This window comes from Manis javanica, chromosome 1, assembly GCF_040802235.1.
Source record: "Manis javanica isolate MJ-LG chromosome 1, MJ_LKY, whole genome shotgun sequence".
Taxonomy (NCBI): Eukaryota; Metazoa; Chordata; class Mammalia; order Pholidota; family Manidae; genus Manis; species Manis javanica.
The window spans coordinates 41496356-41524326 of record NC_133156.1 but is presented as its reverse complement, the minus strand read 5'-3'; the positions used below and the strand labels follow the sequence as shown (position 1 = coordinate 41524326).

General features: G+C 45.5%; 1 protein-coding gene and 1 long non-coding RNA gene across 7 annotated transcripts in view; one reads left to right on the top strand and one right to left on the bottom strand.

Moving 5' to 3' along the window:
• The window catches only part of ATP10B (ATPase phospholipid transporting 10B (putative)), a 278859-nt gene that overhangs the window by 221983 nt on the left and 28905 nt on the right, over nt 1-27971 (top strand). For 5 of the 6 annotated variants that reach the window (XM_073231730.1, XM_073231741.1, XM_073231752.1 and 2 more), the window contains 9 exons: nt 1779-1906; nt 3493-3745; nt 4770-5008; nt 13329-13520; nt 14985-15585; nt 17939-18048; nt 20101-20227; nt 22733-22917; nt 26982-27303. In XM_073231730.1, coding sequence (XP_073087831.1) covers nt 1779-1906; nt 3493-3745; nt 4770-5008; nt 13329-13520; nt 14985-15585; nt 17939-18048; nt 20101-20227; nt 22733-22917; nt 26982-27303 — 2157 coding nt within the window. The remainder of the gene's footprint in view (nt 1-1778; nt 1907-3492; nt 3746-4769; nt 5009-13328; nt 13521-14984; nt 15586-17938; nt 18049-20100; nt 20228-22732; nt 22918-26981; nt 27304-27971) is intronic. The other variant, XM_073231767.1, reaches the window with a different exon arrangement.
• LOC140848407 (uncharacterized) lies at nt 5028-6967 on the bottom strand. Its single transcript, XR_012129232.1, has 3 exons — nt 6878-6967; nt 5215-5344; nt 5028-5074 (listed from the first exon to the last, which is right to left on the bottom strand). It is a non-coding gene; the product is annotated as an uncharacterized lncRNA (long non-coding RNA).

Here is a 27971-nt window from a genome sequence, read left to right as displayed (position 1 = left end):
GCCCCCACCACCCCCAGGCCAGCGAGCAGCAGGGTGGTGTGCTCTTTACTTGCCATGGTCAGAACCACACTCATCACAGTTTCTAAAAGATAGTGTCTGAAAGGCTAAGACCTTCCTAGGGCCCAGGCAGATTTTGTGTGCCGCCTCCATGAAGATGATGGGATCTAGTCTTGTGGGTGGCCTGGAGCTTTTAATTAATATGCTCGCAGGAGTGTGTGTCTCGTGGCACTCCACGTGAGGTGCCTCACAGCTGCAAGGCCAGGACCTGGAGGGCGGGAAGCAGTGAACCAGGTGCCCTCAGAGACCCAGCAGGAACCGTGGCCTCTGCCTTGGGGAGTGCCAGAGCTAGAAAGGATGTTTGAGATCATGTCAACTGTCTCCAGAGAAAGGAACTTAATGATTAAAAGGTCACTGAGAGATAAGGTACAGAAAAGCAGAATCAGCTTGGCAGATTGCCCAAAATAATAAACTGAGAAAGTAATGGGAAGGGGCAGAATTCTACACTATCTGAGAATTACAGCTCATATGCAGTGACAGGCCTCTCTTGGCTCCTAAGCACAGCCGCCGCAGGAAGTAGAGGTTCTCAAGTGAGCACCATCCCAAGGTTCTCTATCAGAGACTGTGTGAAGATGGTGTTTCTTTTCTTCTTTGCCCAGAATGCCCTCCTCCCCAGGCCTTTCTGATCACCCAACCCCTGCCTGGGCTTCAGGACCCCACAAGGCCTCCTCCTCCACGCAGCCTTCTCTGGCTTCTCCCATGGTCTCTGGATCCTCTGAAGTCCAGTGGCCCTTACTCTGTGCCATGTATTTGCCCTTAGTCATTTGTTCTATAATATTGCCTTCAAATAACCTCATATCTGTAATTTTCCTTTCTTCTGCCACATATGATGGCATTTGGCCCAAATTCCTGGGCAAAGGAGCATCTTAGAGGCAGGGCGGCAGCTCCTATGCCTTTTTTTCCCTGTAGCTCCTACCCTGGGGCTGGGAGCATTATGCACATTCAGTCATTCTATTCTCACACTAATCCTGTGGAGAAGGCATTACTACTGATTGACAGATGGGGACCCTGAGGTTCAGAGAGCTCTACTAGCAGGTGCTGGGTGCACTTCGTCTTATTACCCTCACATGACGGGTGTCGTTATCCCCATTAGTTAGGAAACAGAGGGCTCAGTCTGCACCCGGAGATGTTCCTATGGGCTCCCACAGCATAGTACCTCTCACACTTCATGGGATTTCCCTTTTTATTTGGCTCCCTGACTTGTTAGGAATCTTCTCAAAGAGAAGAACTAGGACCAAGTCCTTCTCGAATTAGTAGATGTTGCATGAAGGGAGGCAGGGAAGGAAACAGGGAGGAGTGGGCAAACAGAGACATGGACGGATGGGTGGGTATGGGCATGGGCAAGGCGGAGGGGTCAGGGTGCAGTCCCAGCAGACCCCCCAGCCATGCACTTCCCACCACACAACTGAACAGAACATGTGTCCTTTTCTCTGTCCAACCTCTATATAACAGTTCATCAAAATGTAAGTAATCGGCATGCTAGCTTCCTCTGTGTAGGGCAGATCTAGTGTCTCTCAGGAGATTGAAATGTAGGGTGTAGGAAGGACCACTTTAGAGCTAAGTGAGCACACACACACACAAGCACACAGAGCTGTCGCTCAGAGTAATGATGGGCTCTTCCAAAGCACATGCAACTCCAGGATTAGGGCAAGGTGGATGAAATTGATCAAATTAGGATTAAGCTGAGATTCTGCCTCATCTCTGACCTTGCCTCCTCTCAGGTCACAGCCTCTGGAATGGGACCTTTGAAGAACACCCTCCCTTTGATGTGCCAGATGCCGAGGGCAGCTTCCTGCCCCTTGCCCTTGGGGGCTTCTACATGTTCCTCACAATGATAATCCTGCTCCAGGTAGGAAGCTCTCCCACCTAGGGGCTCGGGAAGACCTGTGGCCAAAATCTGTACAGTGTGGTGAAGTAAGGAAAAATCAGTGCTGAACCCAAGAAAGAACTAACTGGACTGAGATGGGGACAAGGTCATTGCTTTCTTTTGGGTCTGTGAAAGTATTCACATTCGGGGTAATGTCAGCACCAGCTCTGCCTTGTGAAGCAGACCTGCCCCCAAATGGCAGTGGAAGAACATATGTATCAGGCTTTAATGTTTAAGAGTAAGATGGTAGTAGTGATTCACATGGCCAGTCTGTTTGCCAGATATAGTAAAACAGGTGAAATCCTAAAGACCTAGGAACAACAGAAGGCCAAATAACACAGTGGCTAGAGAGAACCGGCAGGACCCAAGCATTGAGAGACAGGAACTACAGTCAGTGTGTTAGCATCTAATAGATGGAGAGGGAAAAAACAAAACAGAGCTGGCCCATTATAGGCGAAAAAAACAAAAACACAGAGCACAGATGAGAGAGGCAGTAAGGGATAAAGAGAGGAATTAAAAAATCTTCAGGCTCTATAAGAAATCACGATCTATGAAAAGGTGAGGGAAGTTGTGATTTCATTTTGAAGAGTGTCCATCTACACTCAATTTCTTGTAGTATTTGTGGGTGTTTCATTGTCCCCTGACTGGTGTGAACTATCTTCAATTATTACTTCACGCATTTAGCATAGTGACCCTTTCTCGGTGTGAGTCAGATCACACCCCTCTGCACAGAGCCCTCTGAGGCCTTCATGTTGCTCAAGTGAAATCCAGAGTCCTTACCACAGCCAAGGCCCTAAGTGACTGCACCCTGACTTCTCCTGCCCCCCAGCCTCCTCTGCTAGCCAGGTGCTGCTCACTCATGTCCAAGGCCTGCTTCATCTTACCCCTGACACCCACCGCCCCCACTGCCTGGCCTTTGCCCAGAACATTCCTCCACCAGATAACCTAGCTCACACCCTCATTTCTTCAGGCCTCTGCTCAAAGGTCACAGTTTATAAAGAGTCCCTCCCAGCCATCACCCTCTTCACTCTTTACTTTTCTTTTTCTTGATGAGACTTACCACCACCTGATATATATTTGTCTACTGCAATGTGAGGTCTTAAAGGCCAGGGATTTTGTTCTGCTTACTGCCATGTCCAGGACCTGGAACAGCATGTCACCCAGAGCAAGCACTCAATAGCTATCAGGTATTGAACCAGTGGACAGTTGATCAACAATGAATCTGAATACCTGTGAAGTGGGCAGCAGCCCTTGGGGGAACAGAGACCTGAAAGGAGCCAGGAAACTGACCAAGGCACCAGAGGTCCCCAGCCCCTTCCCCTCAGTCACCCGACAACCAGTGGTGAGTGTGCCTCACACCAGATGTCCCTTGCTGAGGAAGGCGTGTCTTTTTCACATTCCCCTAACAATTCCAAGGGAGGGTGAAGTCATTTGACCTTTAGATTCTCAGAGAAAATCCACCATGGGAGCCGACCTCAGCTGTCCATGAAGTAGTGCGTTTGCAATGAGGGTCTGGTGACAGGGAACCGGCCTGGTTTCTGATGTGGTGGGAATCTGTCTCCCCACAGGTGCTGATCCCAATCTCCCTGTACGTGTCCATTGAGCTAGTGAAGCTTGGGCAGGTCTTCTTCCTGCACAATGACCTTGACCTGTATGATGAAGAATCAGATTTGTCCATTCAGTGTCGAGCCCTCAACATCACTGAGGACCTGGGCCAGATCCAGTACATCTTCTCCGACAAGACGGGAACCCTGACTGAGAACAAGATGGTGTTCCGGTGCTGCACCATCATGGGCAGCGAGTATTCACACCAAGAGAATGGTACGGGGGCCCCAGGGCCACAGCCCTCCTCCCAGAAGAGTCCCCTCGCTTTCCTGAGAGAATGATAACAGAAGGCTCCCCTTGGAGGCAGGTGGCTTTGTAGCTGGCTGCTTCCTACAGTCCTGTGAGCTTCCTCATCACAGATCATCACCTGTAAAAAGTTCAGTTGTTCACAGAGGCTGTCGGGTGTTTCCTGTGTGGTGACCCTCCGGTCTGTCTTTGTCTGGGGCATTTACACACAGGACTTTACCTGTCAGGCGTGGACTGAGGATGTGTCTCAGTGATGTGCCCATCATCCAGCCAAAGTTTAAGAATTTCTCAGGTCACTTTACCTGACCAGTTAGGACAGGCCTGGGTCTGGGTGCGTGGTCAGATTCAATACATCTAGGAAATGCTTCCCATACCAACTGACCTTTTGGATTTTTACTGAGGCAAAGCTTTGGCTGAGGAGGTACAGCTGAAAGATGTCTGAACTGTCATCCTGCGTAGACTGAAGGGAGCCCATAAACCTGACCTGATTTCTGCAGCCTGCCACCAGCACACATGCTTTCTATTTAAGGGGAAACTCTCTCAAGAGAGCAGCATTCATCCTTTTGAATGGGAGTTCTGGAGAAAAGAAAGGAGGTGATATTATGGGTAACCCAGTCACCTGTCCCATGGTGGTATCCATTCACCTGGGCACGTCTGGTCTCTCTTTAACAATGGTAACAGCTACCCTTACTGGTACCTAGAGTATGCTGATTACTGTGGCACATCATATCATGAAGTTTTCAAAACAACTCTATGAGTTAGGTAATTTTTTTTTAAATCCCTAATTGAGGAAACAGAAGCGTGGGTTTACTCATAGCTGAAGTTAGATTTGAACCTGAGGTGGAATTGCACCATCTTTCTCCAGCCAGGGTAGCCCAGCTGCCTATTTTCCAGGGAGCTCTTCCTCTGACCTCCACCAGCAAAGCCTGGGACCTCCCCAGCCATGATTTGGCCAAGGTATAATTGGTGCCATACGAGGACTCCTTTCTTTTAGCCAAGCGACTGGAGACCGCAAAGGAGCTGGACTCAGACAGTGAGGAGTGGACCCAACAGCAGTTCCTGTCCTTCCCAGCCAGATGGTCCCAGGGCCTAGCCACAAGGAGGAGCCAGGGAGGGGCCCACCCCCTGAGGAGATGCCAGAGTGCCCAGCTACCCATCCAGGGCCACTGCCGACAGCGGTCCGTAGGGCACTGTGACAGCTCACCACCTCCTGTGGCCTTCAGCAGCTCCATTGTAAGTCCCTGCCTTTTCCTCTTTGAACTGCAAGTGGCCTCTGTTGGGAAGAGATGGGAGAAGGTTCTGGGGTATGAAAGAGAAAAGACTGTATAAACCCTAAGGAGCTCTCCAAATGGAACCCTCAATCTTATGTGTAATACACACAGGTGTTTTCTTTCAGAATTTAGAGATTGAGGGAGTTCATATAAACACATAGTACTCACTTCTATTTAAAAACTGGAGTTGGAAAAAATTCTCCACAGTAAGCCAACATTTTCTTGTGGCAATAATTGACTCAAGTTAATGTAGGTGATGCTCCTTAGACAGGCAAGCAGTCTTCAGTTGGTCAAGCCCCTGTTGTGTTATTGTCATACACAAAAATGAACATGAGCAAGGAAAAACCAAAACAGTGTGTTAAGACATATGATGCTCATAACAAACAAGAGGAAGGATCCATAGATGCCCTGGGGAAGATTTTTGGCTTTTTTCCTTTTGATTTTCCCAAGTGAAGTAACTCTAGAATGTACATATTGTCAATTCTTCCTCTCCTTCCATTTAGTTCTGTCCCCTTTGAATGTAATGCTCTTCCCCCAGCTCTTTACCTAATATTGGAACAGTGGGTATAGTGAATTCTCACCAGGCACAGATTCTAAGTCTTGCACTACTTAACTCTTTCAGCACCTTCCAGTTCTAGATACCATGGGCATCCCACATGCCTAAGGACACAACGGGACAGGGGACAAAGCAGGCTTTCCTTGGTAGATCTCCGTTGGAATGCACAAGTTTGCTGACCCTTGTTCACCTGACAAATTTCAGAAGCCCAGAAAAAACTGCAGCCTTGAACCAGCCAGTGTGACTTTCAATTCAGGGCCCTTTGCTAACAGTTCAGAGAAAGGGACTCATTAACCTCTGCACAATCTCCAGGCCCTGGATGTTACTGTTCTGCCCTAGCCAACACTTTCAAAGGCAAAATCTCATGAAGTCTGTTCAAGAACAATAAGGGGACACATAGATTAAGGCCCAATTCTTGTTGCCCAGGCAGGTGGGGAGGGTGACATGTTCTCTTTATGAACTACCATTCTACAGTCAGGCTGCTTGAAAATCGGGGGTTAGTGGGACAATAGGTCTGTGCATATTTGTTAGTGGGGGCACTGGGCTAATAGTCAGTAAATGTAGGATCTGATTTCACCTCTGCTGCTGGCCTGCGTGGATAGCCTTATGCAACAATGTTAAATAAACTTCTTCCTATCTGGGTTTCATCACCTGAAAATACTTTGTTTACAACTCTCACCAGCTTTTTTAAAAGTCAAAGAACTTGATGTTTGTTCTGACCTGCAAGGTCTCTTCCAGCTATGAATTAGGCACTTTGGGGTTGGAGGGGGGCAGCGCTGGGCAAATGCCCCAAGGGTTCATCTCAGCTCTACCATGTTTTAGTTCTGTGACTTAATGAGCTGGAAGCCTCATTGTCTCCATCTTTAGAAAGGATTATTGTTCTGCCTCATGAGTTTATTTTGAGGACTTATTCTTAAAATCATGTGTTCTAGATGTAAAGATAACTAATAGAAGTTTTAAATGACCTTTCTAAAGGAGAGCTGTGTTTGCCTTGCACAAATTTTACATTATCTGATGACAGAGGGGGAAATGGGATTTTTCATAAAACACAATGTCTAACCCTGTCCCCTGAGATTCTGGTATATTTGCTCTAGGGTAGGGCCTGAACATTTATTTGTTTTATTTCTGGCGGTTCTAGTGAATGACAAACATTGAGAACATCTCTGAACATACCATCACCCCTCTAGGAAACAGTCTTTGTGGCTCAGATGGCACCTTCCATAATTTGGGAGGCATTAGGTGACTCACATTGCCTTAAAGGGCTCTGACACTAACCTTTAAACATCTGGAGTGACAGGTCCTTGAATCAGCCCAGGGAGAATGTCTGCAGCAGCCCCAGGAAGATCTCCTGACTCTCGCCCCCACCTGTTTAGGGCAGACTTTCTGAGCTTGCCTCATCTTATACCTGCCCATCTGGCATCCAGTCTGGTCTGATAATCTCTTGGCACCACCAGTTCCTTCCCTTCCCTTTGTAAACTCAGTCAGAACCTGCCTCTGAAACCCCTGGGGTGCTGGGTCTGCAAGCATCCCACCACGTTCCCAAAAAGCTGGCTGCTGGTTTCCTTGGACGTCTGCTCTAACCAAACAAAATAAGCATCAACAATACCAACAGTAACAGGAGCTAGCTTTCCTCTTTCACCACAAAGAACAAGGAATCATCATTATTGTCTCCTAATTGGCTGCTATAAAATCTGCGGCTTTAGGGTGGAGGTAATATATTTATAAAAGTGGTGAGTTCTGAGCCAATATTTAATAGTACTTGCAGATGGCAAATGAAATGCCTTTTTTTTTTCCTGGTCTGTAAGCAGCCAAGATTTGAGCAGAGACTCCTTGCTTAGAAGTGCCACTTGCAGAATGTTTTCCAGAACCATCAGACCAAAGAATATCTTCCCAGTCACAAAATTTACATTTGGACCGGTTGGGCTCTCCCAGACTTCACCACCACTCCCTCCTGTGGCCGTGGCCCTTCCTGCCTGTCTGGAAAGACTGCGGTAGAGAAAAGTAAAGGAGGTGTCTTTGGCCCCCTGCCTCCTTTCCTTAATCTTAGTCTTCCTTTCTTTCTTTGGAAGAGAGTGTACAATGCTTGCAGGCGGCTCCAGGCTGGCGAAGACAGCCCACAGACACGCACTCCCACTAGACGGTTAGACGGGGGCCCAAGGTAATGAGTCGAGCACACAAAATCTTTTGAGAAGCACTGTGACCCGCCCCCTCCAAGGCAGAAACAGATGACGCCTATCTCAGCTGTGCTTCCCTGAGTCCCCACGGTCCCAAATGGGGGCACACAGCTGCGGTGACCCTTTTCACAAGGGTGGGGGCTTACAAGGCCTGGAAAACTCCCTTCTTGGTAAGCCACCGAGTTTTCTTTCCTTGGGGCTTATGTTCCTTTGGGGAAAAGCTTGACAATCCATGTGCTTCTATTTAAGCACATACTAAAGTTGGGCTCTCTCTGTTCTTGAGGCAAACTCAGTGTTATCAGGGTGATGGCATCAGGCAAGGCAAAAACCCCACTGCCCTAAAACAGCTTGTCAGCCTCCCCAGCAACCAGGGAAGTTTGTTTCCATGGTAGGGTACAGCCACGGTCAGAAGGAACCACAGGTCAGTGGCAGAAAGTAGGTCTCCCTCCCTCCTCTGCCCCCCACCCCAACCCAGAGACAACCTCTAGCTGCAGTTTCCTGTGCCCTTCCCGAGGTGTTTTACCTCTGGAGAGCACACCAGTGTGGTGTACCCAGGGGCACATCCTTTGTCACGAACAGGAGCCTACTATGTACAAGGGTGCGGACTGTTTTTAACCAAGTGAGTCCAGGGGAGTATTTCATATACGTAGACAGACCCACTGGTATTCAGTGGAGAGCTGCCTCATTCTTTTTTCATGGCTGTTAGAATTTGGATACTTGGGCCATCATCTGTTCACACAGGTACAGGAGGTTTTTAACAGTATTCTTAAGAGCGTAGTTTTCTATAAGACTCATTCTTAGAGCACTGTAAATTGCATTTTTTTCATTTGTTGATACATCCCAAGAGGACGTACCAGTTTAGACATTCACCAGCAACACACAGAAGGGTCTGCTTCCTCCCACCTCTGCCAGTTGTATGTATTCTCCGTAGCTGCATTTCTTTAAAATAGGCTTCCATTCTCAGTCGGTCTGTCACTCAGCACAGACTAAACACCCACCATATGGCATATACTTACAGCCCAGTGAGAGGAAGAGAGACCGCAGTGAGTACAGGGCAGTGCTCTCAGGGCTGAGGCGTGGGGGTGCACAGGAGCCCAGAAGAGGTGCATTGACATCAGACTAGGGGTCAGAGGACTTCCTGGAAGGGCTAGCACCTGGGCTGAATTGGAGACAAAATTCAAGGTGAACGAGAGCAAACAGAAGCCCATCTTGTGAGGGAAGGAGAGGGGTGCAGGTTGCTGTAGGGGGAGACAATGTCCTGCACAAGCAAAATTGATGTCTGAGGAGTAGCTGGGATAAAAGGGGCAGATCAGAGAGAGGTGGAGGAGGAGATAGAGGCATCGGAGGAACCAAGCCACAGAGGTTTCTCCCAGGCCCTGGCACCAGGGTTCCTGTTTGTTACCACTACTGACTCTGTGGATTCCTATAATGACAAACAGTGTCGCCCTATCGGTGACAGCCACCAATGAAAACTTGAATCATTGTTAAAACATTAGAAATATGGAGAAAGAGTAGTGGGTTGGAGCCTGGCCCACCTTTTCCCAGCCTTCAGTGCGGAACACACCACGGCCAGAAAGGAAGTGGGAGTGTAGGGCAGCTGTGTAGCATAGACCCTTGCTACTAGAACTGTGGTCCTTGGCCCAGCAGCATAAGCACAACTTGGGAGCCTATAGACATGCAGATTCTCAGGCCCCACTCTAGACTTACTGAGTCAGTGCCAGCATTTAAATGAGATGCCCAGTTGATTTATGTGCACATTAAAGTTTGGGAAGTGCTGACATAGTGTCTAAGGGTTCAGGTTTTGGCATCAGGCAGCAGTGGATTCAAGACGCAGGTCTTATATTGATTTTGTGACCTTGGACAAGTTACTTAACTTCAAAAAGCCTCATAATTAACATGAGAGAATGATAGTGCTATTTTAATGTGTTGTGATGATTAAATGATATACATGAAAGCACTTAGCAAAGCACCAGACTTGGCTGTAAGTTGTCAATAAATGTAATCTAATGATAATAGGAGGATCGTTGAGGATGTAGTGTGAGGTCATGGATTACCTTCCTTGAAGTATGAGCTCTAGATATTCTTCAGTAGAAAGAAATCTGGCCAACTGGATGCTTCAGCCACAAAGCTCTAATCTGAACTCATGGCCCCACAAATTATTTGTTGTCTCTCAGACAAACAGACTAGCCAAAGAGCCCAGAAGTGAGTGGAGACATTGCTTTCTACCCTAATGTCCTAAGTGCCAAGCTCCTAAATGTTAATGGACCTCACAGGAAACCAGCGGGCTGCGGGAAAAGGGAACCATGAAGGACCTTGCCCTGCAGAAACAAATGTGTGGTGGCTGGGGACAAAGCTTAGTTGACATCTGCTGCTGACACCTGCAGGCTGGGCCAGCTGCCAGTGCCAGAGAGAAGCAGGCCCTTTGCAGACATTTCTTTTCCAATGCATTGCTGTATGATTGGGTTGAAATACACTAAAGAAGAGTTTTAACAAAAAGACCTCATGAATCAATCAGTAGTGAGCCACTGTGGTGTCCTAGATAGGAGTCAGTCAACAAACATTTGAGGGCCTACAGTAGACCAGGCACTTGGGACAGTCTCTGCTCTTATGGCATTTATAGACTGGAGGGTAAATGGAAAGGCAATAGATAACCATGAAATCATTTTAACTGTGTCGCCATTTGGAAATACACAATGCATAGCTTGAAGCAAAGCAGTGTGTTGTCAGAGCCTGGGTGTCACGTGATGTGAAAGCTGCCCTATTTCTGACCCTAATGCAATGTGCTATCTTGAGTAGTTCCTCCCCTCCTCCCTAGCTCTCAGTTTTATCATCAGTAAAAAAGATTTGACTTTGATGCCTTTAAGCCTGTTCCCAACTCTGGGTATCTATGGTAAGGGTTGAGAGTATCTAATTCGAGTGCACTCCCCCGTCCCCCCACCCAAAAAAATGAAATCTATTTCCTAAAAAGGCATGATTCCCACAATCCCCTTTATAATCTCATGGAGTATCTGTGGACTCCTAACAATTAGATATTCAAGAAAGCCCATCACTTGTGATTGGGATGTTCAGACACTGAAGGCTCTGGCTGTCAGCAAGTATCAAAAGCCAGTTCCTTCTCATGGAGCATCTTGCCTAGCAGAGAGGTTAAGAACATGAGTATTTGAGTCAGACCATCTCAAATCAACAAGAAGAACTTTCTCACACTTACTGTGTGACCTTGGGCAGGACACTTCTCTCCATGGATAGCGATTTCTTCATCTGAAATACAGAGGTAACTTGGGGGGGTAATAGTACTCAAAAGATAATGTTGCTATGGGGAAGCAACAATATAATAGGTGCACCCAGAACATGAGAAGATGAATAGCGACTATCATATTATAAGAAATGGACTGAGTTTCCTTGAATGGTGTTGGTAAACTGCCGACAGGCATGGGACAGAGCCAGGAATCTGGTTAGAGAAGTTTGCAGAGGAGCAATAAGGGAACATAGCTACTTTACCATGACCACAGAAACGAAAGCCCTAGGCTCACAATCAAGGGGTCTGACATTTGAGTTTGGCTTCACACTGGCTCACTGTGTGACACTGGTCAGTTCAGCTCATCTCTCTGGGTCTCAGTTAAGCTGGGACTAGTTTCACTCTCCATTTCAGACTGTGAGAACCCAGTGAAGTCACATAAATGCCATTGGAAAGGTAGGGAGAGCTTCATGAATGTGAGTTCCTGCATTAAAGACTGCACTCAAAGGCAGAGAGATTGGATGGTGTGTGCTCCCTCCCTAGGTGTTCTGAAAGTGGTGCCACCATTTCGTATTATGGATGGATAGCTCACCATTATAGCTCACAGGGCAATGAAAGAGAATGTGGACTTGATGAAGTTTTACTAGGACACTTCCTTCTTATAAGTACTTTTTTCTGGATGTTGTCTTTTTGAGATAATACAAACAAGATGGAAGGACAGTGCTGACTCCAGGAGAGCATTTCCAGTGATGGTGGGACCGCTTTGTAGAGCGTGCGCTCCACCGTATCTCTAGTCCTGTTCCTTGGATCCCCCAGCAGCTGAGACCCACCTCTCACCCCTCCAGGCATCCAGCACCTATGCTTTGTGCCTAAGTTTCCTCCCTTGTGTCACTTCACCTATGGGAGGATGGAATCTGACTTCTAGAGTCATTGCATTTGGTGGTCAGAGAAGACACAGTCTGAGGACTCTTTCCTTATGGGTTTTTTTTTTTGTTATCTCAGCTCGGACTCTTATTTATGAAACCTGCTAAATCACTGGCCTCAGTCTTCACTCTGCATGAATCAATCAGGATTCCTTCTGTCCATCTTTTTCAACCATTCTAAACTTTAATTAACCTATAAATTCCAAACACTGATAGAAATGATTTTATGTGGAAACTTCTTTGCAGAATGGCTTCTACCATAAGAACCAATGTTTACTGCACTTCTGCTTCAAAAAAAGCAGTAGTTGAGGGTCTAGAAAATATAACTTTGTGACAAACACTATCTCTATCTTTGAGGCTCTTGAGTTATTTCTAAAGAGATTAAACATGGACATAAGAAAATTGAATTTAAAATACAGGTCAATAGGAATTTCCAAAGGGATGGTGCAAGCAGCAACTTCTGCCACAATGTGAAAAATTGAAAACCTCGGAGTCAGATCCAGCTCACAAATTTTAAAAAAGAGGGAGGAATTCTCACATTACCTCTGCTTCATCTTGAAAAATGGAGAGAATTGGCAAACTGGACTAGCATGGAGCATTTGACTAACAGAGCAGCCACCATCCTTTAGGTGTGGTAGGACTTGCTGGGTCTCACAGACCCCACCATCCCATGGTGGCCTCATTCATATCTTGACCCACTTCATTCATTCACCTTATCTGCGTGACTCCTGTAGACATTCTGAGTTCAAGAACCTTCTATTGTGGTTCAGGAGACAAAGAACTCATTGTGGGCTGGCTAAGAACTTCTCATGGTTATTGAAGTCTAGGTAGGATTTTGGTAGACAGGAGAGAACTTTTCAAACGAGGTGTTGTCAGTGGCAGAGAAGGGGCATACACATCCTAGAGGCAGTGAACTGACTACGCAGCTGAGCCAAAGGTCTGCATGGAGAAGTGGTGGGAGTGAAGAGTAGAAATGCAACTGTGAAAGAATTTAGATGCCAGACTGAACTGATCATGCTGACAGTAATCTCCTGAGCTTTTCCAGCTGAGCGAAGTCATGTTTTAGGAGGATGCACAGGCAATACACATGAAAGGTCAGAAAGAAGTGAGGGGCAGCAACTTCATGCAGAATTCCAAGATTGAGGATAGTGGGTCCAAGCCCAGCTGGAAGCATCAGCATGAAGGACAGTTGGTGGGGAGACATTGCAGGGGAAGAGAGCCTATAACTGATGGACGTGTGGGCTTGAAGGACAGGGAGGGATCAAGTAAGAATCTGCAGTGACCTGGGGAGGGGAGACTGTGCTGTCCTTTCCCCAGCCATGCAGAGTCCACTGGAGGGACCCTTCTCCCTGGTCCCTTCAGGAAAGATTCTCACCTGGACCTTTCTCTCCCAGGAAAAAGATGTGACTCCAGACAAAAATCTACTGACCAAGGTGCAAGATGCTGCCCTGTGGCTGGAGAACTTGTCAGACACCAGACCTGCCGAGCCTTCCCTGTCTGCCACCTCCTCCATTGCTGACTTCTTCCTTGCCCTAACCATCTGCAACTCTGTCGTGGTCTCCATGACCACCGAGCCCAGGCAGAGGGTAAGGACCGGTGATGGTGGTGGTGGGATGGATGAGAAGAGAGGTAGGGGTGAGGAGGAAATCCCTGAACAGGGAGACCAGACACTTGGGACCTAGCCAGTGTCACCAGTTCATCACCATGAGAAACCTTGAGCAGATCTCTCATCTTTTCTGGGCCTTAGTTTCCTCATTTTTAAATAAAATTATAAAAGTTATAGATCATCTATCTAACTTTCAAATTTTGTGTCTGCAGGATATTAAGAATTAATATTTATAGAGCACTGGCTAAGTGCCAGGCTCCAAGCCCCAAACATGTCTCCTGCTTTATTATTTCATCCTCACAACCCAACCCTATGAGCTAAGTCTTCAGATTTAACCTGCTAAGAAACAGTGCTCAGAGAGTTGGAGTGATTTACTGGGGCTGTATGGTTCATTCATTGGCAGAACCATGTGTACTGCTCCATTTTAATTCCACGTTACACTGGTCTCTGCATTTATATGGGGATTAAAAAAAATTAACACCATTTGTGAAAGTCTGTCAATTTGGGAATAATGCAGCTGCATGGCCACTTAAAGAAGATTATACTTTAAATTATTTTTTGGTGCTGAAGATCAGTTTATATTCAATTATCCACAAACTCACCCAGGCTCCTTTGTGAATGAGTGATGAGAATAATAGTATGTTACAATTTGGTGGCTATGAAATCAAGAAGATGAGAGTTTACCCAGGTACCAAACCAGAGCCTCCCAGATCCCAAACCACCCAAAAAGCCACTTCAGCCACTAAAAAGTCACCAAGTTATCAGATGTCTTCAGGGACCTCTGAGAGGCAGGAAGCGTCATCTGAGCAATTAACTCTATTTTCAAGAAAGGAAGAAGCACCATTTGGGGAGAGATCATCCATCTCTCAATTTTCAAGTTAGTGGGGTGGCTCTAGTGGGCATGTAGCTCAAGCGCCCAGTCTCTGAAGTCAGACCCAGATTTGAGCTGCAAATCTACTACCTACACTCTGGGTAATCATGGCCAATTTACTTAACCTCTTTGTGTTTGATTTTCCTCATCCATAAATTGGGATAATGACAGCATCCCCAGGAGTTGCTGGAAGGCTGGATGAGATGCTGCTGCAAAGATAAAGCAAAAAAGGCTACAGCAAGGGATTAGGGAATGTGAACTCTTATTATGGGTCTGGCTTTTGTCTCCTTTTCTTTCCTTTGTCTGTGATCAGAGTAGGATGGCCAAAAAGTAGAGGAAAATGAGCATTGCCAATCACTAGAATGTCAGGTCTGGAAGGAAATGTCTGACCTAACTCCCTTACAGTCTAGGTGGGTAAACTGAGGCTCAGAGAGTGGTAAAGACTAGCCCATAATCACTGATGACCAAGATAATCCACTTACTGCAAAATGAACTTCATATTCTGCCGTAAGACAGACTGGCATTTTTTCCAACATTGAGAGTAATGTTCCACTCCCCTCCTTTGACCACAAGGTCACCATGCCACCCTCAACCAAGGCTCTAGGGACGTCCCTGGAGAAGATTCAGCAGCTCTTCCACAAGCTGAAGCTTTCGAGCCTCAGCCACTCATTCTCATCCACTGCACCCTCCGACCCTGACCTGGGGGAGAGCGTAGGGACCAACATGCCTACCACAGACTCCGAAGAGAAAGACGATGTGTCTGTGAGCAGTGACGGTTACTCCACCGATGGCGGCTACAAGAGTAGCACGTGGGACCAGGGAGACAGCCTGAGGTCTGGGTCGGACGCTTCCTCGGAGGAAGTGCTGGAGGCCCCAAGTTTCGGCCTGGCCAGCCCCGAACTCTGCTATGAGGCCGAGAGCCCTGATGAGGCGGCACTGGTGCACGCTGCCCAGGCCTACAGCTTCACGCTGCTGTCCCGGACGCCTGAGCAGGTGACCGTGCGCCTGCCCCAGGGCACCTGCCTCACCTTCGATGTCCTCTGCACGCTGGGCTTTGATTCTGTCAGGAAGAGAATGTCCGTGGTTGTGAGGCACCCGCTGACCGGTGAGATCATCGTATACACCAAGGGTGCTGACTCGGTTATCATGGACCTGCTGGAAGATCCGGCATGCGGTGAGTCCCGCCCCACCAGGGCTCCAGGGAAGGAGGGCTCCGCAGTTTGAGAGGCAGCACGGAATGGTCAAGTTACCGTGCCTCTTGGTCCAGCAGGTTCCAACTGAAAACTCTCTTCAAAGCAAATTCTTAAAACATGGCTGCATTCGCCATCTCCTCAGCCTGGGGAATTACAGGGCTCCTTAGCCCTGAAAGATTTCAGACAGTTGTGTAATAGATAAACCTCTTTAATTGTATTCATTCTAGTTTCTAGTTTCCCACACTCATTTAAACTTGGATTCTCATACAGTTTTTTCACCAGGACATCTATTAACATGCCCTAGAACAAACACACGGTGGTCCCCACTCTTAGTTTTGGCAAGAAGCCAATTGAACCCAGAGAGAGAAGTGACTTCAGAAAGGCAGCACAGCTAACTGGTGGTAAGCCTAGGCCCAGGCTGGATAAGCCCAAATCCCTGTTCAGGGCTCTTTCCGTGCTGCCAGAATTCTGAGCCAGGCTCAGTTCGCTCTGGGAAGCCTCAGGTATCCCTCTTTATCATCCTTTTCCCTAGCCTCCCCCAAATGGATTTTCGTAAATTTGTGCCAAACCAGAGAAGTGTTCCAAAGTCCCTACATATCAGCGTCCAATTTGGGAGCAGCATGAATTAGTGTGCAGCCACTTCCTGATTACTAACAAGGAAAAGACAGTTATGGGGCTGTGATTCTCCCAGGGTAGTAGATTCCAGCCAAGCTTTAGAATTGCCCAGGCAGCCCTGCGCCTCCTGCATTATCAGCTGTGGATCAGAGCCAAGAGGTTCACGGGGCCTGATGAGTGTTTAGAATGGGGAGGGAGCTAATTAGGTCTCTTCATCCCCAGACTCTGGCAGACAAGTGAATTCAGTGTTTCTGAGTCAGAGGAGTCATGGGTACAGCATCCCTGGGCAACAGCCACCCTAGCTGCCCTGGAAATAGTTTTATGTTTATTTTTTTCATTTGAACCACACCTGATTCCAAAATGGATTGGAGATGCTTCCAATAAGACACATATACAATGGTTACCCTAAGAATTGAGAAGCAAAGCTTTGAGAAGGAGACCAAAAAAATGACTCACGGTTTAATGTAATTACAGTGTTTGAGTGTTCAGTTTGATGCTGGTAGCCTGAGCAAGAATGTAAACTCAAAGGCACACAGGCAGAAGGCAAAGGGATTTAATCTCAGTCACTGATGTGTTTGAAAATAAAAATATTGTAGATAGTGCCCAATAAAACAGTGTACAGAGACCAAGAAAACAGGAGCAGCTGAAAAAACAGAAAATATATCTTGAAAGGATTTTTATATGGCACCAAAAACCCTTAGAATAGCATCACAGGAAAAATCAGAGCTTTGTTGGACTTCCTTACACTTACTTTACTGTTAAAAATTATATTTTTAATTTTGCATTAAATGAAGGGATGGATGAGGTAGACAAAATCCATCTACTATTTAGGGTCTCTAAAGGCGTCGATCCAGCCCTGGTAAAAACGGATCCTGAAGCTTTTTCCAAGCTCAGCTTTGGAAAGTGCAGTGGTTGATGAGGGATGTGAGTGATGTCTTAGCCAAAGGAAGTGGTGGAGGCGCCAATCTGACCCATACCCACCAACCCAGGCCAAAAAACACTTTTTATCCGACAGATAAAAGTACTGGAATTTCAAGAGAAAAAGATGAATTTCTTCTTAAAGAAACATGTTATGTAGGACTTTGTAAAGGGGACTTTGAGCAACACAATGAAATTTTTTCACACTAGATTTATAGGAAATGCAAAAAATACTTCTTCTAAGACCATTTCTTTCAGAGAAAGAAAGCCTTACTCAGCAAACCCGATGTGGTGAAGAACTTAGCAATGAGATTGAGCTCTGTGCTATCTTAGGACACAAACTTGACACTAGGACTGAAGTAGATGACAGAAAAGGTGATGGGCAGTATGTCTAAGACTTGGTGAACAGTTGACCATCCGGGGCTAAACTGGCTGCATGGAAAACCCCTTAGGTAACAAAGATGCAGACTTCTGCTCCCCTGATTCAGCAGGGCTTCAGCTGCACCTGGGGAACTCTATTATCTAAGTTCCCAGGTGATGCTGATAGAAACAGATGTTTGGGAACAGTACCTTAGACCACCTACCTTCCTTAAATAATACTTCTTTCAACCAAGCTTTTGATGATCACACACAAGAGAGAAGACAATTTAAGGACTTCTGGGCATCCTGCCCTGGAGAGCTCCTCCATGTTCCTGGGGTGTGCTGTAAGGGGCTTCCTCCTTTAAAGATTCCAGAGCGTTAGAAAACAAGATCCCTAAGCATGTGTATGTGACCTCATGGGGAACAATGACTATTTGACAGCAACTGACACTGATGTGGAAAAGGAGTTGAGGAAAACCCGGGCCAGGACCCAGAAGCATCTAGATTTGTATGCAAGAGATGGCCTTCGAACACTGTGCATCACCAAGAAGGTAAGGACAAATCCCTCACTTAGTAGCTGAAAGGCCTCGACCCTGCTTCTGTCTTTTCTCTTTCTTTTTAGAAGACCCTTAATGTTCATTGTTTTAATATTTTTGAAATTAGCTATTTTGGCTCACCACAAAGACGCATGACTTTGACCACTTTCCTGGGGCATATATCTGAATTGCAAAGTTCCATATTAGGGTGGCTTTGTCATTTTTTTCTTTTTTTTTATTTTTTTGCTTTTCGTTGTATTTATAATTGTAACCTACAACTCATAAAATAATTTTATAATGTTATAATTTTGCCTTCAACATATCCTTTTAAAATTTGCATTATTTGCCTAGATTTGAAATTTGGGAGATTTTATGTGATCACATAAAAATCTAGATTACTGGTTTCCTTGAAAATCTGGAGATTTGGCAAACTGGGTTCCCATTCTTGAATGGTAGCAAATAGCTTGAGCTTGTAGCAGCTGATCCCTTTATGAGGGATCTGCTCTGCTGCATTCCTGCTTGGTCACAGTCCCTGGTATATTGCCCTTGGCCCGCATAAGGTCATATAGTTTATCTACCTCACAGCCTGCAGGTCTTTGACTTTGCGGTCCCTGCAAGGGAGGTAGGCAAAGAGGGACATGAACCCCAGAGCAGGGGCATCTGATGAGGCACCTAGAATCAGATAGGGGAGCTCAGATAGGCACACATTCCTAGATGCTTAGAAGTGCTTTCTCTTCCATAAATCACTGGAGCTCATCATCTCTAAAGTAACACATGTAAGGTGCCTGGGAGAGTAACAAGAGCTTACTACCCTATAAATTGTAATTATACCCTTATCACCTTCTATTTTCCATTGGAATTATTTATGCCTTTTTTGCCTCCTCTAATTAGAGCATCACTTTAAAGTCAGACCTTCCTGGGTCCAGGTCCCAGTCCCACCACTTACACTTGTGTGATCTTTGGCAAGTTTATTCACCTGTCTGAGTTTTGCGTTTTCTTATCTGTAAGATGGTGCTAATGCACTCTACCTCATTCAGATGGTTGGAGATCACTAAAGTAACACATGTAAGGTGCCTGGGAGAGTGACAAGAGCTTACTACCCTGTAAATTGTAATTATACCCTTATCACCTTCTATTTTCCATTGGAATTATTTATGCCTTTTTTACCTCCTCTAATTAGACTTGAATTCCTCAAGGACAAAGGCCTACATGTTTCCCCTTGATTTTCCCTATAGTGCCCTGTGCAGAGGGAAAAGCAAGGGATATTTGATGCTTGAACAAAGGTATCATTCATTGCTATAAGACACAGGACGTGAGTAATGCCAACAGAGGGATCTCTCAGTGCTATGGGACTCTAAGGGAGGAAGATATGCCCTCTTGTTGGATTCGTCCAGCTCCTGGGTTCCTCCAATAACCGAAGGAGCAAGCAGCCTATGAGGCTGTGCAAGATCTGGCAGCTGCTTACCTTTCCAGCCTCACTGATGCTGCCTCTCTACCTGGCTCTTCATCCTTTAGCCAATGGGTGTCTTCAAGGGATGGAAAGAAATCCAAGTTCATTGCTGTTTCATGGCCTCTGCAGTCACTCTTCCCCTGACTGAACATTTCTCATCATTGGATCTCAACTGGCATGTCACCCTGTCTAAGAAACCTGAAGATATAAATGAAATAATAGCCCCTTCCAACAGTTACCCTCCTACCCAGCCACACTCTGTTATATCACCTTCTTTACTTTCCATATAGAACTCCTTAAAACAATCTGTTGCTTTAAATTATTTACCTGGGTTCATGTCTCTTGCCCTCTACTAGCACAAAGCCCAACACACAGTGATCTTGTCTGTCTTGAGAACTGTGTTATCTCCAGTGCCCGGGGCATAAGTAGGGGCTCACAGATATTTGATGATAATGGAACTTGAGGGTCAATTCTTTATTGGTTCATGCTTTAAAAAAAAAAATTGTGGAGGAGAAAGCCCCCTCTAAGTGTGTTGTAAACCTCAGATAGAAGGCCCAGCACTTGGGAAGGGGCGGAGTTCACCCAGAGTTTTGAACTGGCTGCTTCCTGTCCCATAGGTCATAAGTGAAGAGAACTTCCAGCAATGGGCCGGTTTCTGGCGTGAGGCTGAGGCATCCCTCGAGAACCGAGACGAGCTTCTAATGCAGACAGCACAGCATCTGGAGAATCAACTCACCTTACTCGGTAGCTAAAAATAAGTCACTGTTAAATGAAGAAAAGGAATGCTGTGAGCAGGATAGGGAGTTCTTATCCCTGATGCTGACACTGCTACAAATGTGTCTCAATTAGGAGCCTTCCCAGGGGTGCCCTTCTAGACATCTGGCACAAATGGCTGTGCCCATCCTCCACACAGTCTCCACACGCAGCTTCCTGAGATGCCCAGGAACATTCCTGCACTCCCTGCTGGACAGAGCCTAGGAGCTTGGTTGCTCCCCCTCCATTCATTCAAGTGTTTATTGAGCATTGAGCACCTACTAGGTGCCAAGTAGCACCTAGTAGCATTGGGGCTATAAAAGGAACAAAAGCCACAGGCGCAGCACCCTGCCACCCCCAGAACTCAGAATCTAGAAAGAAAACTGGATAATTAGACAACTAATTTCAACAGAGCATGATGGGGCTGGGCTGGAAGATGTATCTGGTGGGATGGAAGCACAAAGTACAAGGTGTGCCAACCTAGCCTGGGGCCAAGGACAGAGCAGGCAGGCGGAACTGAGCATAGGAGAGGCGCTGGTCAGCAAAGCGGGAGAGTGTTCCAGGCAGGGGGGTGCCCGACTGAGGGCTGCAGGTGAGAAAGCTCTGTGCACCACTCTGAGCCTTCACTTTTCTTCTGGATACATCATATCCTCCGAGCTCCCAGGCAAAGACGCAAGGGGAGAGACCCGGGGTTCCTGTAAAGAGACAGGGGCAGCTTTACATAAAAGGCTGCAGCAAGATTTGGAAGGATGGGTGGCAAGCAGAGGGAGGGGCAGTCTTGCTCCCTGCCTCCTCCGGCTGTAGGGTTCCTGTGTTCTAACTGCAGGTGTTTCAGGGCCTGTGGCGGTTGCCTCCACAGACCCCCTTGAAAGCTGGAACCTGGCCACAAGAACTCATTAAAGGGAGCCAGAGAGTATCTGGGTCAGACAGCTCTACTCACTACCCAGGGCCACGGGCCTGTCACTCCATTAGGGCACCTGGCCCCCTTCTTGCCCCCTGAGGCTCCTTTTACTTCAGGGAGCACACTAATCCGGTCAGGGAGAAGTGCTCCTCAGCCGGTCCTGACGCACTTGTCAGGACCTGTCTGCTGCTTTGGCTGTGAAAGGCTTCCACAACCTTCCTGTTTCATTTTCTCTTTCACACAAATAAATGTGTTTTTCCTCCTCCCTCCTCCACTCTGCCGCTCTGTAATATAAATCAGCTTCAGAGTCTCACCTTCTGGGCTAACCCTCGGAGGGAAAAGATATGAGTCCAACCGTCACTTTTCATGGGTTTTTTTTTACCTGTGCATGTGGGCCTGAAAAGCAAAACAGGCACATTTTGGGGTAGAAAGTTTTCTCTTCCCTCAAGGTGGCTTGGGAAGGAGAGGGCTGTGGCTGGGAAGAGATTTCATCTGACTACCGAGAAACTGCCATGCCTTTGAAAAGCTGCACTACATTCACACTAGGTCCCCAGTATGAAATCTTTTCAATATGCATCCAACGTACCTACTTTGCCAACCTATCATCACTCGGGATTATTAAAAGAAATGAACTGCCTTACTCCTCCCAGAGTGAAATGGGTTAGCCATTAGTCTGTGATCAGAAGTGAATCTCAATTTAAATGCAGATTTACATTTCCTTAGTGACTTAGCAACTATCCAGAATTTGGGTATATATTCATCAGGGTTGGTGCAAAATTTGAGATTATTCAAAAATTATGGAGTGTGCATGTTTAATTCCTGCTGAGAGTATTATCAAAACCTGAGTGTCAATTCATTCTCCTCTGAGCAGTTGCAGAGCAAAGATTTCTCTCTCTACTTCTCTCCGCTCCTCTCCACTGTTGCCTCTGGGCTGGTCCAGGCCACCATCAACTCAGCCTTTAACTGTTAGCCCTGAATCTCATTCTTCTTCCAATCACCAATCTGTTCTCTAAAATCATCTTCTTAAAACTCAGAACTGATCCTGCCACTCTACAACTTAACTCCCTCTAATAGCTTTCTTTGGTACCAAGTAACTCTAAATCCTTTAATGCCCTGACAAGGTTCTGCATGATCCAGCAGCCTTACCTCCCTTCCTGGCCTTCTCTCACCCCATTCTGACTCCCTTTCTTCTACTCTGACCTCTGGGCCTTTGTATATGCTGATCCCACTACCTGGAATTCTCCTTCACCACTTCTTGCTTTACGTTCCAGGTCTGAGCTTAAATGGCACTTCTTCACCAAGCCTTTCCCTGACCTTCCAGATGAAGTTTGAGTCTCCTGGTATATGTTCCCAAGGCACCCTTGGCTTCTGTCCTCATAGAGCTCAGTTAAAAATCCTTATTCAGCAGGGCTCTGAACTCCAAGAGGGTAGGGATCAGCTCTTTCTATTTCACTGTCATATTCTGGGTGCTAAGCATAGCCTTGAACATGGAAGACATTTTAATAATCATTGTCCAGCTTGACAAGGCTTTGGGGAAATGAAGCAGCTATTTTTGTCACTATAAATGTGAACTCTGGTGTGTTTGATCACTCCAGGAGCTACTGGGATCGAAGACAGGCTGCAGGAAGGAGTTCCAGACACAATCACTGCTCTGCGGGAGGCCGGGATCCAACTCTGGGTCTTGACTGGAGATAAGCAGGAGACAGCGGTCAACATCGCCTATTCCTGCAGATTGCTAGATCAGACAGGCGCTGTTTATTCCATTAACACAGAAAATCAGGTGAGGCCATAGAATGGACCAGATGTCCAAATGAAGAACAGCTCCTAAGAACAACAGGAGACACACTTCTGGGTGAAATCTGGGTTCGCCCAGAAAAAGCCCTACCCCAAAACATCACTTGAAGCTCACAGGATCCTAGAAGTCATCTGCTCCAACATCTTCCCACTCATCCCCACACGTGGTTGACCAGTCTATTTATATCTGGTAGTATGTCTTAGAAAGTTTGGATCTCCCAAATTCCACTGTTGACACAATCTCTCCATTTTACAGATGAGGAAACTGAAGACCACATGGGGTTAATTCACCTGCCCGGGGTCACCCTGGCAGCTCCAGATACAGAACTAAGTCTAGACCAATGTTCTCCTGCCAGGCCAGCACAAATTGCATCACACTACACTCTTCTCACAGGATCTTAACTGTTAGTTTCTTGTATTTTGGGTTAGCTCATTTCTTGAAAAAGCCCCAGTTAAACTGAAATTATTCTGAATTTAAATTTTCAGCTCCAATTTTTATGCTAAACTGGTTTGCACCAAATGAAACCTGAAGGCCATACCAGTATGTTTTGATGGTATGGAAGAGAAAGAGATAAGCCAAGTCCTGAAACGTGCAGTTTTCAATCCAAATAAGTTGTGGGTGGTACGGAATGAGATTTGAGACAGAATCTCAAGGAGCATATTCAAAGTTATAATATAATTTTATACTTAGGAGAAAAAAAGTCTATTTTCACATTGCAAAGTGCAGAAAGGTAAGTCCCACTAATTTAGTGGCTGATGAATATGGAAGTAGGTGTTGAGAGGTATGCTCCTACAAAAGGGGAGCAGGAAAAGCACTGCATTGCAGGGGGTGGCGGGTGGAGGGTGCCTGGAGATTGGGGCGTACCATGGGAAGGATGGAGAAGAGAGAGGAAGACGGGAAAGGGAAAGGACAAGGAAAGCGGAGTCAGGCAGGCTGCTGAACTCCCTCTTTCAGTCTTGCCTGAGACTGACCTGGACCCAGAATAGAAATTTTGGAGAATAAAATTTGATTTTTTTTCCATGAAGGATCTACACACACAATTTTTTAAAAAAGAAAAGGTAGTATATATTATGAAAAATGCTTGAGGCTCTTTAGATGAATTGGAAAAATCATTTACTTTCTTGTCAGGTACACAGATTATGCTATGATTAAATAAAACCCCAATGAATTTTCAAAATGAAAATAATCTTGGGGAAGTCTTTGGTGTTAATATTATACTTAGGGAAGTAATTTGCAGCTTGCTCAAGTGCTTGGTCTCCATAATAGTGTTGATGTCTGCCTGCCCCACTTGCAGTGGAAATTGTTTGCAATGATCATTTCACTCCAGGTGATTCCAGAAGGAGGACATCAGCAAACCTTAGTCAGCCAGCCAGGCTGAGGGGGTGGAGTGGGCTTCTGTGGGTTCTGTTAAAAGCAATATATTCATGTAGGTGTTTGTTGATTAATTAGCCAAAGTTCCTAAGGGACAGTGGGACACATTCTATGCTTAGTTCCATCACTGTCAACCCGTTGAAGCTGTCTGGGACCCTCCATGATGGTGCCTGAATGTTGGGTGTCCTGCCTGCTCCCCGGGCCCACTACACCTGTAAGATTAGTTTTTCTCATCCCCTTACCTGGGAAAAAGTGGTGGGTGTATAGATGATGTTAAGCCAGAAACTGAGGAAATCCATTCTAAATCTGATTTATTTAAGACCTCAGTTTAGTATAATTACGTATTCAGTGAATACTTTATCCAAGGTTTTAGTCTGCCTAATTCATTATAAACTGATTTAGAGCTGCTGTTTCTTTGTTATGTACCTTAAAGCTAAAAGCAAGTTACGGGCCCTATCTAGACCTTATGGTTCTCATCCATAAGATGAGAGAATTACTTACCCGTACCTGGAAGTGTTGATCTGTCAAGGAATTGTAGGAGAGACTACAGTATTAGATAGGAACTAATTACAACAATGATTATTGTTGTTACTAACATATACTGAAGACTTAATGTGATCTAGATACCATCCCTCTCTGAATTACATTCTCCTCATCTGTAATATAGGGATTAAATAGATTTATTTCAGAGACTATTGGGAGGATTAAAGAGGATTAAAGGTCATAGAAGAAGACTACTTACTAGCACAGCATTTATATTAGTTAACAAATTACCCCAAACCTGAGTGGCTGAAAACAACAGACCTGTATTATCCCACAGTCTCTATGGGTTAGGCATCCACGAGCAGCTTAGATGGGTACCTCTGGTTTGAGGTCTCTCTGGAGGTTGCAGTCAAGCTGTCAGTCAGGGCTGCAGGCTCATCCGAAGGCTCAACTGGTTGGGTTGTTTGCGGTGGAGAGGAGGCCTGCTTCCAAGTTCACAGACATGGCTGTAAGCAGGCCTCAGTTCCCCACCATGGCGGCCTCTCCACAGAGCTGCTTCACAGTGCAGCTGGTTTCCCCCAGAGCAGACCATCCAAGATAAAGTGTAGAGTGTTAAATTGGAAGCCACAGTCTTTTTATAAGCTAATCTTAGAAGTGACATCCCACCACTTTTGCAGAACTCCTTCCTTTAGAAAGGAGTCACTAGGTCTCACCCACACTCCTGGGGAAAGCTTACACTCAGGCATGAATACCAAAAGGTGGGGATCACTGAGAACCATTCTAGAGGCTGCCTACCCTACTTGATGCATGCTAAATGTTAAATGAATGGGAACTGCTATGATTTTTACATGGAAAATTTGAAATAAGTAAATTCAGAGATTTTACTTTGAAGCTTATAAATCCAATGACTTGCTGCAATCATATATTAGAGGAATTTGTATAATTTGTGCCAGCCCCAACTTCCAGCAAGGACTCTCTTGATCTCCTCCCAAAATAAAAATCTCAGGTATGTATAACCCATTCTTGGAACTACTTTGTGGGGCCCCTCTACTTTCTGTGCACACCCTGTTGCTTGCAGCACTCAGTTCCCTAATGGAGAATTCTGGAATAATGAACTGCAGTTCTACTTATGCCAGAAGAAATTCTTCCAAAATTCTCAGAAGCTTCTAGATCCATGGTTCATAGACCTGTCATTTCAGAACAATCTTCTCAATTTTTACCTAAATCCACATATTACCTGTACACTTATTTAATAATTTTATTTAAATTGACTCACTTTGAGTGTTTTTAAGTTATTTTAGATGAATTTTTGAGCACTACAGTAAATGCAAAAGTATCTTCCCTTGCCATGGATAAAAGAACACTGCTAAATAAAGACCATGTGAACAAAACAATGGTAATAAAATGGGTAATATAGTTGACCACCACAGCTTTTCACTACTTTTATGTAAAAGTGATATTTAGGACCAAAATCTGACTTTATCTTCAATATAAGCAAAAGTAATGGAGAAGAGAAATGATATAAGGAAATAACTTCTGTACAATTTCAAGGTTAACATCAGTAAAGAATACAGTTTCAAGGTAAAAATAAGAAAGTCCTACTTTAAATCAGTAAGACTTTCATAGCCATGTCAGTAGTAACCAACATGACCAACACATTCACACCAATGGATAAACATGCAGTCAATGTATTTTTTTCAACTAAGCAGCCACAATTCAAGTAGTAGTAATCTGCCTCCCATACGAAGCTGGATGACCTTGGCAAGTTACTAAGGATTTGTTTCAGTCTCCTCATCTCTAAGCTAATAGGCAATACCCACCTTACCTACCGCACAGGGATGTTTGGAGGATCAAAGAACTGAAATGGTTCATGCGACATGACATGCTGTCATTATTTACCATCCTGTTAGTGTTATCTTATACTGTCCCTATATCATTCCCCATCTTGTTGAGCTATTTCTGTTCCCCTTCCCAAGGAGTCTCTCCTGTTCTAGCCATTTATTTGATCCCAAATTAATACTGCTTTGGGGCTACTTGAAATATTGTAGAGAAATGTAAAGCTTGGAGAATGATTCCTTGGTAGTCTATATAGTGGTAGAGTTTTATAATTATTTTACTAAAGGATGAAATAAGATTTTTAACCTACATTTCCAGTGTTGCCTACTAATACTTTATTTATTATTCTGTCTCTATAGGAAACCTGTGAATACATCCTCAACAGTGCATTGGAAGAAGTAAAGCAATTTTATGGACCACGGAAGCCAGACCACAAGCTCTTTGGGTTCCATCTACCTTTTAAGACAACACCCCCCGCCTCAGGAGCTGCAGCTCCAGAAGTTGGATTGGTCATCGATGGGAAGACGCTGAGTGCCATCTTCCAGGGAAAGCTGGAGAAGAAATTTCTGGAGTTGACTCAGTACTGCCAGTCTGTCCTGTGCTGCCGCTCCACCCCCCTCCAAAAAAGCATGATAGTCAAGCTGGTGCGAGACAAGCTGAGCGTCATGACCCTTTCCATAGGTACCCATCATGCTGAGATGTGGGTGGCACTTTGGCAAGGCTGATCTGACAACAGGCCTGAACTAGAGATGGGGGGGCAGGTATCAAAGTTGAAATGTTGAAGCTGAGGGTCATTCATTGTCTTAGAGGAAGTAACTTCAAAGTGACAGTCAAGATGTGGCAGCCAGCAGATAAAGCAGAAGCTAAGCAGAGTGGGAGAGTGAATCGAATTCTCAGGAGTAGTAGGTCAGCTATGAAAAAATCAGGACTTAAATGGAAGTCAGAGCCAAAAGGGGCCTGAAATTCAGAACATTCAGTTGACTTAATAATATACACTCAGGCTAATTCAGTTCTGAGAGGCAGACCATCTCCTTTTTGATACTTAACACATGGTACAATACTATGAACCTCATGTTTTTGTGAATTTGATCATCTGCTGTGAGTTGATGGCTCACAAGGAGATTTTAAAAGTTGGGCCTGTCCGTATTTAATGTTATGTTAATTTCTGACTACAAGGCCCTGCCCAAAGCATACCATCAATAGATGTTGGCTTGTTAGTTAGTTCATGAAGAATTCCTCATAGGAAACTAAACTTGAAATATGGCTGAAGCAGAGAAATAAAAACTGTACTTCCTACAAACCTTCTAGGAACAACCAAACCTGATTTACAAGAATCTCCATGATCTGGT